At 35.1% G+C, this 15012-nt stretch overlaps 1 protein-coding gene across 1 annotated transcript in view; it reads right to left on the reverse strand.

The window, feature by feature from the left end:
* Nucleotides 1–5891: 5891 nt before the first annotated feature.
* Nucleotides 5892–15012, reverse strand: part of Gulp1 (GULP PTB domain containing engulfment adaptor 1) — a 257448-nt gene continuing 248327 nt past the window's right edge. The window contains exons 10-11 of the mRNA XM_059278350.1: nucleotides 11939–12033; nucleotides 5892–7718 (exon numbers count right to left, since the gene is read on the reverse strand). Of these exons, the coding sequence (XP_059134333.1) occupies nucleotides 7647–7718; nucleotides 11939–12033 (167 nt within the window). The 3' untranslated portion in view covers nucleotides 5892–7646. The remainder of the gene's footprint in view (nucleotides 7719–11938; nucleotides 12034–15012) is intronic.

The raw sequence follows: 15012 nt of genomic DNA on the forward strand, positions 1-15012 counted from the left end.
TGATGCAAACCCAAACTTTTGTGAGCATGTGTGTGTTCTAAATAAACTAAACTAGGTCATATGACTCATAGGCTTTCCATGGTCTCACTGGCTTTATTTTCTGTCTAGAAACTGTTCAATTAATATTACTTGATTAGATGGACTTTTTAAATGCTTCTTTAAAAAAAATAAGAAAATCAGTATTTGCACAGAATACCGTATCTTAAATTTCTTTTGCTGTTTTGCAAAAATATTTTCTAAAGATTTGTAGAGTAGACCAATTTGAGTAACACAATGAATATTTGAGCCCCTCGAGGGTTCATAGGCCAGCTGTTGTCTGCAGCTTCAGCTTGTGACTAAGGCTAAGTGACGACAGTGATGGGAAATGTGCAGAGCAGGTCCTGCCTTTGGGAAAGCTGACAGACATGCTGGGAGATTTATCTTCTCTTCATTTTCATTGCATTGTAGGTAAGAGAAGCAATAAAAAAATTGGTAAAACAGCTACTCAAGAGAGTATATAACTCAACTTATCCAAATCATATTTTACTTGAATCCATTTTAAGAAAGACCTCTAACATTCAGTCCACAGTCACAGTCACAGTCACACCTTTGAAGAACCTGGGCTCACACAGGCAGACTTGTAGAAAATCCACACTTGGAGCAAACTCAGAATCTGTGGATTTCTGTCCATGCAAAGACTTCGGTCTTGCTAGTCCCTTGTTGCCTTGTCTTAGGTCTTTAATCATTTTGTTTCCAATGGTTAATGGTTAACTCAATTCAACCCTTTAAGTTTCACTGATACCCGTATCATTCACCTTCGGTCCCTGAAAATATAGCAAGCCATGAATGCTTGTGAAGAGAATCCAGTGTTAGGGCATTCTGAGGTGTGCCTCTCAGCCAATCCATGAAAACAGGCAACTGAGAAGCAGACAAACTTAGAACTGTAATTTTTTCTTTACTTTCTACTTTGTCTACTAAGTAGTGATAACACACTGTATGGTGTTTGCAAAAAATGCAATTAAATATAGGAAATTAATAATTTTTCCAAGAATTTTTTCTTAATCACTTGTATTTAAGGGAATGTTCCAATTCATTGTGACCCAAATAGCTAACATTCACGAATTTAAAGAGACATACTCTATTACATGACTTCCTGAATCCTGACATGAGTTTTAAGGTCATGCTAAGTCATAAGTAGAATTGCAGTTTCAAAGTTTAGCTCCATGTCTCTTTACAGGTGTTTCAGAAATTTTAAAGTGCCAGTGATGCTGAGGATGGATCCAGTATTTTGTTTTGTTTTAATTGGTGGAAATTATGGCCAGAATATTTTCAGGTATCTCCTTTTTCAATTATTTTCCCTACATAGAAAAAAATCTGTGGGCATTATATGAAACAGAGAATCTTAAGAGTAATCACTGTAGAAACATCTTTTCCTATAATTATATCACTCCTAGTCCTTCATTGGCCCCCAAATGATCCAACTTGTCCGGAAAATGAAATGGGTTAGCTATTTATGCAGTCATGTTGTTAGGTGTAAGTTGACATCTCAGAAGATTTATGACTAGCCCTTCACTGCCTGTCACTTCCTATCCTCTCTGCTGCCACTGTCTAGTAAAACTCAATTTATCTTCCATTAAAGTAGCCAGTAAAAATAAATAGATGGTGAGCTGAATAGCAAATGGAGTGTGTGTGGAGGATGGAGTGGGGAATTCAAATTTGCTGAATATTTGCTAACATCTCTGCAGATACTCTGATATACTATTCAATATCTAATTACTGATAGTAAACAAATGGTTTCCAAAGTATATGGAAAGTAAAATAAACAGAAACCACTGGAAAATAGCAGCTGCTCTGCTTATGTCCCAGAACTATGTGCTTTCAGCTATTAGTAGATTCAGCCATAACAGTCTCTTACATTTTTTTTTCCTTTCAAAATGTAGCCAAGTGACAAACATCTGTCTCTGCTTTCTTTGCAAGAAAGAACCAGAACCTGGTTTGCTTCCAGGCCATCCGGACAACAATTTCAACTGGAACAAGTGACCTTTGGATCAGACTAGAACATAAAAGCCTTGCCAGACTGAGAGGAGGGTGGAGTCAACTGGGAAGGTTCCCCAGCTTGTTCTCATGAAATTGCTTCTGAAGAGGACAGTGAAAAGTTAAGGGAAGATAACTTAAAAACAGTTATATTCAATGAAAAAATGTGTGCCTACATTACAAAATTCAAGTGTAGTTAAATTTTAAGTTTTAAACTAACAATATGTGATATACAGGCTCAGCAAATAAAGTTCTTTGAGTACAGGAAATGTGAACAGTTATGTAACATTCATCTTTGAGTATTCAGAATCTCTGAAGCTAGAGAACCATCCTTTTGTTTTCTTCTTTCAACTGGGTCAGAATTCTTTGGTCTGTAATTCCCTGATAGCTGTTAGATGCTTTCAGACAACTGTTAAGTGTTTAAGCAGATTATCAGTTCAGTCAAAGTTAAAGTGATGTCCAGGAGTGGTAGTGCATGTCTTTAATTCCAGCACTGAGAGGCAGAGGCGGATGGATCAAGGCCAGCCAGAGAGACCTTGTCTCACAAAAAAGGGGGGCAAAGTTAAAGTAATGTTATCAAGATTTTGTTGGAGAGGACGAATAGTTATTTTCCCCCAATATTTATTTAGAAGGCATGAATTATTTCTTATATAAGTGTGCATAAGAAATTTGAGTCTCTGCCATTAGCAAGGACATGTTAAAAGATCATTAAGCCTCATATTGAATGCTTATGGATGAACTGCTGTGCTCAGCTGCCAAGTTACGGAAATGGCAAGGCAACCTTCCTTTATCCATATTTAGTGGATCATCTATGTAATAGTTAACTGTCATCTGAAAAGTGTTGTTTACATGAAGAACTACAGACAACTAAGGAATGCTGAGAGCAGCAGAAACAGTCTTCCCCAGGGAAGACTAGTACATCAATTGTTCATCCATTATCAAATGGTCAGCCCTGAAAACATACACACAAGTAACATTATACAGACAGAGCAGGGTGTACTTAGGATTATGTATGTATACACATATACATACATGTGTGTAACAATTAATGAAAAAGAAGCCATGAATTTAAAAGGTAGCAAAGAGGAGTATATGGAAGAGGTTGGAAAGAGGAAAGGGAAGGAGGGAATGATGTAATCATAGTATAATCTCAAAAATAAAAGAAATGCAAATAAAAGTCAATGTAAAAACAATCAATGTAGAAAAAGGGCAAGGGCCTAGTGTTAAAGTAATATCTATATTTTATAAAAATTCATTTAAAAGCATAGAAATAGAAGGCTACAAGGAATTTAGGAGTTAGTGTCTTTGCCTAAGTAGAAAACTTCACTTTGAATGAATTTAAAGTGGTTCTGTGGATAGAATTTCAGAACCAGGGTATCACAGTGGCTAAACACACCATATAATCAAATGATTGTCCACAATTAAGAATTATGTTTTGTATCTTGTTCAATACATTATATGGGAATTCAAAAACAACTACTTCAAAGATTTGGCTTGAGTTATCTAGGAAGAAGACACTTTTCACAGAATTCATGAGGGTAGAGGCCAACACACCCATGACCACATCAGTAGTTCCTTAGTTGTTTGCATAGAGTTTAGTTTAGGTGGAGTTTCAGATTTAGTTGTCAAAATTTTAAATTCAGTCCAAGACTCTACAAGTAATTTAACAGAGGCTGAAATCCAAAATCATGAGTAAATATTGAAGTTGGAACTATAGATGGAAATACTGGCACAGAAAAATATTAACAGCCAATATTTTTCAGTTATGGAAATAACAAAAAGTAAAATGTACCAGCATTTAGAAATGAAACGTCATAAAAATTGTCAAAATACCTACCTGAGTATGAATTTCCATTATATGATCAAAGCTTTTTTTATAGTTTAACAATTAATTTTACATTTTTTATTAAGAAATTTTTTTCATTCATTTTACATATCAAAGATCCCCCTCTTCCCTCCTCCTGCCCCCCAGCCTCCCCTCCCAACCCATCCCCCACTCCCTCCCACAAGAAGGCAAGGCTTCCCATGTGGAGGCACGTTCAGTAGAGGCAAGTCCAAGCCCTTCCCCTGTCTCAAGGCTGCACGAGGTGTTCCATCATAGGTAGTGGGCTCCACAAAGCCTCCTCATGCACCAGAGATGGATTCTGATCCTACCACTACGGGCCTCCCAAGCAGATCAAGCTACACAATTTTCTCACCATGCAAAGGGCCTAGTCCAGTCCCCTGTAGGCTCCACAGCTGTTGATCCAACTTTCATGAGTTCCCTCTAGTTTGGTTTGGTCATCCCTGCATGTTTCCCCATCATGATCCTGATGCACTTGTTCATAGAATCCCTCTTTTCTCTCTTTGACTGGACTCCTGGAGCTCTGTCTATAGAGCTAAACAGAAAATTCTCAAAGGAAGAATTTCAAATGGCTGAAAGACATTTAAGGAATTGCTCAGCATCCTTAATTATCAGGGAGATGCAAATCAACATGACTGAGAAACCATCTTATGTTGTCAGAATGGCTAAGATCAAAAGCACCACAGATAGCTTATGTTGGAGAGGATGTGGAGCAAGGGGAACACTTCTCCACTGTTGGTGGGAGTACAAAGTGGTACAGCCACTTTGGAAATCAGTATGGCAGTTTCTCAGAAAATTGGGAATCAATCTACCTTAATGATACATTTTTGTGTGTATCTATCTGTGTGGTAGGGGTGGGCACACATGTTCAAAGCATATATGTGGAGGTTGGAGCATAGCTCGTAAGAATCTGCTCCCTCCTTCCATTTCCACTGAGATATCAAACTCAGATCATTGGGCTAGGTGCTATGCACCTTTACTCAAGAGCCATTTTTCAGGTCCAATTTTTCATCTTAAAAAAAAAATCAAATAGAAACTGCAAGAACTAAAAATAAATGAGAACAATCTTTATTGTCTGTCCTGATAAACCTCTTATGGGATGTCTGACACCAGTAGCCAGTGCAAGATACTCATATTTAAACATAGTCAAATGTATATGCTCCCAGAAAAGTGATTGATTCACGTGACTTTTTTGATGTATACATTGTTTCTTCATTTATTTATTTATTTATTTTTGGTTTTTTGAGACAGGGTTTCTCTGTGTAGCTTTGCGCCTTTCCTGGAACTCACTTGGTAGCCTAGGCTGGCCTCGAACTCACAGAGATCTGCCTGGCTCTTCCTCCTGAGTGCTGGGATTAAAGGCATGTGCCACCACCGCCCAGCTGTTTCTTCATTTATTAACTCAGATATTTCATTTTCATTTGACATTAATAATTCTGCCAACTTAATACTACATTAGCATATTTCCTAGGTATTTTCCCACCTACATTACATATGTAGGTAAAATAAGGTGATGATAAATACATTTTGTTGAATGAATTGGTTGAATGAATTGGTGCATAATTCAGTGTGTAAAGACTGATACATAGGAGACCCATGTATCCTTAAATGTTTAGCATCATGTTTGGGAGGGGGTCAAAATTCTTCCTGACAGTACAATTTAACAGTCCTATTATCAAGTCCACTTAGAAGACCATCAGCCAAGAAACTCTAAAGGACAATTAGCTTTGAAAAGCGATTATTTGTATAATACAATTATTGCATCAGATGCTTCTGGTAAGAGGACCCAAATCATGACCTTTGCCATCATCAATAACAAGTCCATGTTTGCACAACTGAGGGAGATTTATTCATAAAACTGGAACATGTGTGGGCTGAGAAAAATAGGTCAAAAGTTAAACTCGTTCTCTATTCCTCTCTTTCCAGTTCCAACTTATGAACACAAAAATTAAATATGTAGCTTTAAAATGTATTTATAGATTATTAAATGAATATATCATACAGTTTAATTTATTTAAAATCTTTTATTCTCAGCAAAATCAAACATATCGAGTTTACATAGAAATACAATTTCCAATCATGTTTTCATAAAAATTCACTGGTGAAGTAAATGTTCATATTAATGACCAGTTATGTACTATTTGATCATGCCAGTAGCAGAACAGATCACCATTAAAAATTGGTAAGTAACATATCTTAAATGTGCAAATATCATCTTAGTATTCTATTGTGTTACAATTGATATTAAATGTTTGCTAAATATATACCTAGTACATAAAGCTTTTTAAAGTACAATAAAAATACAAACTCTATCTGTTAAAAAAAAGCCATTTAGATGGCTTCTAAACATCCTCATTATACAAATTCCAAAATACTATCTGACAAATAGAACAGTAAAGACTGCCTGATGAATCACATACTACCCACTAATTAAGGTTTAACTTAGCAAGTATAACAGAACATAAACAGAAAGACTCATCTATACCCATAGAACATGATGGTACAAATATAATATTGCATAAGCACATTTGATTTCTGTTCCTAGTGAAAAGGTACCTTTAACACCTGCATAAAACTCCATGAGAAAAATCTACTTAGTTTTGATAAATTTCCCACAACTAAGCCCAGATTTTCATTACTTTATTATCTTATATTGTGATAAACCAAATTAGAAATTTGACCACTTTTTTTTTTCTGCACTATCACTGTTAGTATTTTACATCATGGGCAAATATATTGGAAGCATATGTTTTCAAAGGTCAGGGTTCATCAGCATATCAGAATGAGTACTAAAGAATTTTATTGCTCATATTCAAGATAAAGCTGATGAGAAATTTTTGTGAAAAGTAGATTCTGACTTTAACAGAGCAAATGAAAATTAAAATTGTTAAATATTCTTAAATTTAAATAGAACACCTCTCAAATTTTAAAGTATCAACACTAATGTGGCACTGAGATATAAGGTTGGTAAGAGAAATACCACACCACAGGATATCTGAAAAATATTGGTAAAATAAAAATAGACAATAGGCATTACATTTGTAGAAAGCGTAAACTTCATTTCTTAAAATACAGAGCAGAAGATGGCCCAATGATATACTAACATGACAATGCATTAAAAATAAAATTTTGAGTTTTTTAGGGAAGCAATTTTTCCACAACTGTTACTTTTGAGACAAATTAAACATTTTTAGAATATAGCTTAAATGACTGATGTTATTATTTCATATTTACTAATATTCTAAATATATTTTATATAATTACTACTGGAACTTATATTCTTATATTACCAGGTAGAATTTAGTAAGCTGGTAGCATAATAGCTAAATTTTAGATTTTCATAATGAGATGAACATTTTACACACACTGGTCACTTGTTTATTGGTATCAAAATAGAACATGTGTAGTTGGATAGTGGTCCCTCTTCAGAAATCTGAAAGATATCAAGGTATGGCTTTGGGACTAGGATACTGAACTAATGTCCTAGAGAATGAGCATAAATGTCAAGGTGATAATTATTTAGAACACAAGGCAGATACTCAGAAAACTTGTCTTTCAATTATAAATTCACCCATAACACAGAAGAGAACATAATATCCATTACACTTAGTTCTGCTTAATAAAAGATAAATCAACAGTGAAAGTGAGGAGGTTTTTACTTCCACAGATTTAAAAACATTTAGATATCCAAAAATATATTGGCACAGATATAATAACTGTCTTAAAATAATGAATGAGATATATGTTTATAAACAAATTAGGCATAAGTCAGGATCACTCATTCTTGACGTCAACACCTGCTATCTAATGGGTCGAGACAAAATACTGTGCCTTCAAGAGTTAGTCCCATTTTGAACCCCTCCTGTAAAGCAAAATAAAATTGTTAAAGTATAAACACTAATGGCAAGAGAAAATCATATCACTAAGTAAGAGAGACTATCAACAGAAATTAAATTCTTTGTGTTTTAAGTAAATGCAGATTTTGGTTTATCAAAATTTTACACAGATATAAAGTTCTCTTGTATTTAGTGACATTTTGCTATCTTAAGTATATGAGTTGAATGTGTATGAGAAACAGAAGAAAATAACAATACTGTAGCCATGGTGAACCCCTTAAACTAATCTGACCATCAGCTAACAGACACATTCTTGTAGACTCATGGTTTCCTCTCCCCCAAAGTAAACCTTCCTGTACACTGACAGACCGCCCTTCAATGGTTTCATTTTTGTTTCACAATGTAATGAATTTTGAATCTTCCCCTTGAATCTTTAAACCTCTAATTAACAATGAGGCTTATTTATTTAATGTAATGATGAGACTTATTACTAGCTAATATCACAAAATAATTACTCTATATTTAAAGCATTAATCATATTTTCATATGAAACATTTTGCTGAACTGTATTTTCCTATTTGAAACATAGAGCAGCACATAGTAGACAGAGGATAACTCCTCTGAACTAATTGCTTAGACACTGAGGTGAGACCTTCATTGTATGTTCTTACAGTGTTCAAGTTTTGGGAGAGCAGAAATTTTGTTACCTATAATTTTCTATTATGTTGTCTTTAAATGAACTAACTTCCTACATTACATTTCTCATAAAACTACTTTATTCTGACTATAACACATTATTAATCTTTATAGTATCAATTCATTTCCATTATCTTACAATCATTAATAAGGCCAACAGCATAATTTCACACATAAAAATTGAACATATTTATAATTACTTGTTCCTGTTTTAAATAATATAGAATATATAAGTATATATGTATATATATGTATCAAATTACTCCCCAAAGAGATGCTAAGCTATAAAATAACCTTGGTCTAACAAGCATTTAGACTTGCTGTTTCTCAATACTTTCACTCAATATTGTTTATCAAAAAAATTAAATTTCCTGTTAAGTAAAAATGACACTTACAGTTTTTTTTTAATTATTAGTGTGTTTGCTTTGATTACACAGAGCACATTCACAAGGGTATTAGCCAACTGCGACCTCTTTTGTGAGCCAGGGCTTATTCTTCATGTGGTGAGTGGTTAGCCTCCCAATCACTTGTCTGTTCCTGCAATGCCAACATACAAGCAAGTGCAAGTGTATGCACAGGATTGCATGCACATGTATGTGGATGTATATGGAAGCTAGAGACCAATTTCGGGCATCATCACGTAGGAATGCTACCAACCTCTTTGAGACATTGGCCCGGAGGTACTGCTTATATTTCATTTACACATAGGTCCCCTCAATTTTTAAACAGTTGACTTGATATTTGTACATAATTCTTTTATTTATAGACTTGCCATTGTTTTTAAACATATTACATTGTTTTATGCATATGTGTATACATGTTCGTGTGTATATGTTTGCATACTCATGTGTGCACAGGTGTATGTGTATATGCAAATGTGGGTGTATGCACACATGCATGTGCATTTATATGGAGGCCAGAGATCAAGCTTAGGTGTCATTTTCCAGGAATGACTTCCATGTCCTTTGAAACAAGGTCTTTCATTGGCTTGGAATTTCCTAATTAGGCTACACTGGCCAATAAGTCACAGGAAACCATCTGCCTTTGCCACCCTAGTGATGAGATTACTCTGCCTTTTTTATGGGTTCTGGGACTAAGATTCTCACATTTGCATGGCTAGAACTTTACCAGCTGAATTATCCTCTTGACTCTGTATTTCCTTATTATAATTCATAGAATGTGTTCATGGCTATCAATACTGTCCTATCTCCTTGTCTGACAGAGACACATGCCTTGCAGTTTAAATTATGTCAGATCAAATAACTACATGATTGTATCTCAAATATATATTAAATTGCCCAACTATTTGAAATGAAATATGGCTTAATATTTCTGCTTTAAATCTCACATGCACAAGATATTCCTAGAATTTCAAAGTTAATACTGTAACTCATGAATAATTTAGTTTTAATCCTCTCTAAGAAAGAAAAAAAAACCCAAATATTTAGCTAGGAGGCTTATCACTAGTGTCATATAGCATTCACAGCTTAATATACTACATTGGCATTTTATATAGTATGCAAAGATAAAGCAGTTATATGTGTATATTAGATTAATTAGGATAGCAAGATTAATAACAAATTCAGTGTAGACTCTAAATGAAAGAAATACTATTTTACTAACTATAGTTAAAGTGGCCCTGCAATTAAGTCTTGAACTAAAAGAAATACATAATGTGGTGAGCAATGAAATAAACAATCACTGAAAAATTAACCTGAAGATCTGAGTTACGAAGCCTCTTTAAACACTAATCACACACTAGTCACACACTAATCATACACATCCCCATAAAACTTGATTAAATAGTTATTAAGCAAAACATGAAAATACAAAAAATTTAGCTCTTAAAAAGTTTGTTATCTCTTTAAATGATGAAAATGAGATACCAACCATCTCTGGCGCTACCCATCATGAAAGCAGAATAAAAAAAGACATTAAGAAAGTATTAGAAACATCAAAACCCAAGCATCACATCCCAGTTTAATGTTACCTGATCACCACAATGCTAACTCACTCCTGTATTTTCTCAAACTGGGTTGCTACAAAATTCTGAAGTTTTATCTTTTAAAACCTATTGAGGTTTTAAGTTTGGTATCAAAAACAAAAGGCCTTCAGGAAGCTCACAGTCTACAGGCATCATCCCAGATATCGCATTCGAATTAGCACAGATAACAACAAAGAAAAGGAATTAATTCCTGAGAGGACACAGTATTATGTCTTATCAGCAAGCCACATTTAAGTGCCATTTTCAAAGTAATTGAGATATAAAGGTGAGAAATCACTGCCATCAGACACAATGTATGTTGAGATGAACAGAAGTTTGATAGAGTGATCTTTGTTTCACCCCAAAAAATGCTATACATCTTATTTCATTAGACTTCTTAATTTGAACTTTGTTGATGTTATGATGTTTCCTAATTATATAAAAATTATAGGGCTCAGTCACTAATAATTTTTTCAGAATTTTTTAAGAAAGACATAATTTTAGTAAATTTTAAGGTTCTAAAAATTTTTTTCTGCAAAAAGAAATTATAAGCGATTACATTTTGAAAATTTTAATATATTCTTTGAAAACTTCAAGGCATGTTTTAAATAGTTCAACCTTTTAAATGCAGGCATATTACTAAATCTAAGATGAAAAAGATGTGTACATAATAATTAGAAAATAAGTCAGGCAGCATGTCATTTATCCAAGTGGAAGGATATTTGTATTACTGTCTCAAGGAAAGGCATGTATTTGCCAGCTTTAGGGCACAGCTTGTCCTCTGATTTAGGGGTAGGTATGCAGGGGCGGTAAAACCCATGGAGCGGGTGGGTAAGCCAGGACAAGCAGAAATAAGTCCACCTCCTCACATTAGTGTCTCGACCATCTCATCTCAGTCAGCTCCAAGTAACTAGTGCTTTTCTGGATTCTATCAATTATGATGTTTGTGATGTACAGAAGGACGTAATTATTTTATCCAAATGTGGATGGCAAATACAAAGAGAAGTCTTCATTCTGATCTAAATATGACTGTTGTTCCATCATTGCCCAATGTATGGAGCTTTAAAAACCAATTTCTTACAACTTACAGAAAAATTCAAAGACAGAAGAGAAAAAAAATCTACTTGACCATATTCCTAAAGAAGTTGCCTGTGGTGTCTGCCTTCTCCGTAATCCAGGAGTCGAGTTACAATGCTTCTTTTCAAAGATTTTCCCTCATCCAATATATTTACAGTTTTGAAATTCAGAACTATTAAGACTGAGACAAAAATCTTAAAATTTCATTGCAATGGCCTTTTAAGTTCTTGATTAGAAAAATTAGAATCTTGTCATTTTGTATTAAAAAATAAGCATCTTCTTTCCATTATATATTGAATCATTCAAAGGAAGAAAGACACAATCCTCAGCATGTGTAACAGTGGTTATGAGTAAGTTTAATTACTTTTACTCTAACTGCTTTAAATAAGCCTTTATAGCAATGATGAAGGATAGCGCTTTGGTACAAACACTTTCTTTGTTGCAGAATAAAAAGAAATAATGTGTTGTCCAATCTGTTAAAATAGTCACCTGCATCTCATCCAATTTGGACTGAATATCTGGAGGGAAGTCCCCTGCTCCACAGTTAAATGGATCGAAAGGTTCAGCTCCAAAAAGGTCCCGTTCTACAAGGAAGAAAACACTTTAAGTAAGATGATCAAACATTAGTTGAGACACAAAAAAATCAGGATTATAATTTAAAAGTATGAATTTACTTACTATATTAATATAAGTATGTCCATGACTGAATGAGCTACTGATTCTTATAATTTATGTTGGGCATTTTGATTTAAGTATGCAAAAATATATTTTATGATTTTAGAAATTCTCTAGCAAGACAGGATCAGTCATATTCAGGATGGTATTGCCATAAACAAGTGTTTTAAGTTCTCATTCATGTGTGAATATTAGTGTCAAATATTTATAGTTGTATGTTTAACTTGGAGTATTTAGGAAACTAGAATGGGATTATTGGAGAGGAAAGTGAAGAAAGACCTTAAGGGAGGAGAATAGTAGAACACAATAGACGATATGAATGGGAAAATGCAGAAGGAGGTTTAGGTAGGGAGAGGGGTGGAAGAGTAGGACACAGAAGAGGGTTGGAGAAGGCATAACTAACACTAACGATGCATGGAAAATCATACCGAAACCTATTATTTAATAAGCTTCATGTGTGTGTTTGTGTGTATATAAGAGCTTAATTGCAGTTATGCAACACAAAGGACAATGTTCCTCCTAGAAGCCAAAGGTTGACAAATAGAAAACCCAATATCAAATTTGGATATCTACTCTAGAGGTTGATCAGGGGTGTCCAGTAATACCAGCAAACAATACAAGCCATTGCTACATTTCTTGGTTGCATATCAGAACTTTATGGCAAGATTTTATTGCTGAAGACACTACACACTTGGGTCACGGGATATGGAGAGATCACGTTGACACTAACCAGGAAGCTTTCTTCACTTTGGCCAACTTTCACAGTACTATGGGTATTATTTAGACTTGGCCACTGGGGGGAAAAAATTATTAAAAGTCTTACCCAGTTGTGAATCCTGTGTGCTATGATAATGACTGGTGTGGTAAGACCATGGATTCAGCTGTGGACCAAAGGTTAAGGTGGTAACCAACCACTTTTAGATTGAATTTAAGGTCTGATCCACAGGAGCCAGAGGTCAGGAAGGACAGGAACAAAGCAGTGTCAGGCAGATACGGCAGTCTCTGGACTCATAAAGTCATAGTAGCTGGTGTGCCTGCCCAAGATCAAGCTAGTCAACATTCCAGCATGGAATAGGAAGGGGCTCATGAGTTCCTGACCTCTAACTGAGGAACTTTTATAGGTCTTGGCTTCTGAGTGTGTGTTCTTTAAGGGCGGAGTTCCTGTGAATAGACTCACACTCATGAGTATATAATCAACACAAATTAGGCTGGGTGAGTTATATAAAAAAGGGGGATGACATGAGTTAGGGCTGGATCTGGGAAAAGTTAGGGGGAGGAGTGGGCTATAAATATCAAAATACACTGCACAAAAATTTCAAAATATTAAAACTAATTTTAGAAAATATTTGTTCACGTATAGTGGTTCATATTTATAACACTGTCACTTGAGGTTGGGGTTCTAAACAGTTGAAGGCCAGCTTTGGCTACATAGTAAGACCTCGTATGAACAAAACCACGATGGCAAAATGTCTGTGACCATGATGAGTTGCTTTCTAGAGAATTTTCTGTGTCTTTAGTGTAACTTCTTAATAACAGCATTACCAATATTTAATAATTGACCTATTACAACACTGATGTTTTACTGTAGTATTTTCTAACATTAATGTAATACTATATGAGATTTCTCTAATTCCATTTGTTGCTGCCTCACAACACCATAGCAAAGCAGGGTGCAGAATTTGTAAGCTAGCAGTTCACTTGTAGTTCATAAACTTGTATCTCATTTTTACCGAGAAAAATTTTAAGCCACTTTATCTTGAGCAGCATGAAATGATAGAATTTTCATAGACCACACTGAACAAAGTTTTTAACAGGATTTTTATTTTAAAAAATGATAGGAATGCAGTATCAAAACAGCTTCTTAATACCAAAGTCAGTTCTAAACACATATATACAAGTAATACTAAATATACGGAGTTTGAAGGGAGGGCAGTTAGGAGTTAGAAAGAGGAGAGGGTTAGGTGTAAATGATGTAAATACTGAACTCACATATGAAATTCTCAAAAAAAGTAAACAGTAAAACAAAACAAAACAGCAAGACACAGTGATTCACATCTTTAACCACAGAACTTGGGAGGCAGAGGCAGACAGGTAGGTATCTGTTAGTTTGAGGCAAGCCTGGTCTAGATAGTGAGTTATAAGATGGTCAGAGCTACACAGTAAGACTCTGTCTTGAAAAAACAAAACTGCAGGGAACCATCGAGTGGTCTTAGCCTAGCTGCCTTGAGAGGCCTGCACCATAGGTTTTTCAGGTTAGAGCCTGGTGTTCCTGGGGCACAATGTACCTTCCAGTTCCTGAGAGATGATGCACTCATCAGGGATGCACTCCCTCAGGCAGTGAAGCCTTTGGGCTGCTTTGTGATTTTCTGTGTGTTCCCTTAGTAGTCATGGAAGCATGGAAGCTTGACAGGACAATTGGTCTTAGACATTAATCCTGTGTACCGTGTATGGCTTGCAAACTTCACTGTAATCTGGCAGCTACAACTGTATTGACCCTGGAAATTGCCATTATATCCTGTTTCTGATAAAGGTATAAAACATCTGATTGTAATCAATAAAACTGTCACAGTCTCAGTTGTGCTGTGGGCCCTCCAACCTGATCTGATTTCATTCCTTGAGGCCATATCAGGTGACCTTGGCCTGTAAGTTAAGCAAGTGCTTACACAAAACAAAAACCAAGAAACAAACAAACAAAATCCAAAACAAACAAAATGACCAAGGCACCAGCATGTGGAACAGCACTTTCCCATTGTGAATGTTTGTCAAAAGAAATGAATGAATGAATGGGCCACAATTGCTGATCAGAGTAGAAATTTTCATCACATAGACTTTCTTAACCTGGGATACAGAATCCTCACAGATTTCAGATGTGTGTCAGGCAGTACAGG

This window comes from Peromyscus eremicus, chromosome 13 (assembly GCF_949786415.1).
Source record: "Peromyscus eremicus chromosome 13, PerEre_H2_v1, whole genome shotgun sequence".
Taxonomy (NCBI): Eukaryota; Metazoa; Chordata; class Mammalia; order Rodentia; family Cricetidae; genus Peromyscus; species Peromyscus eremicus.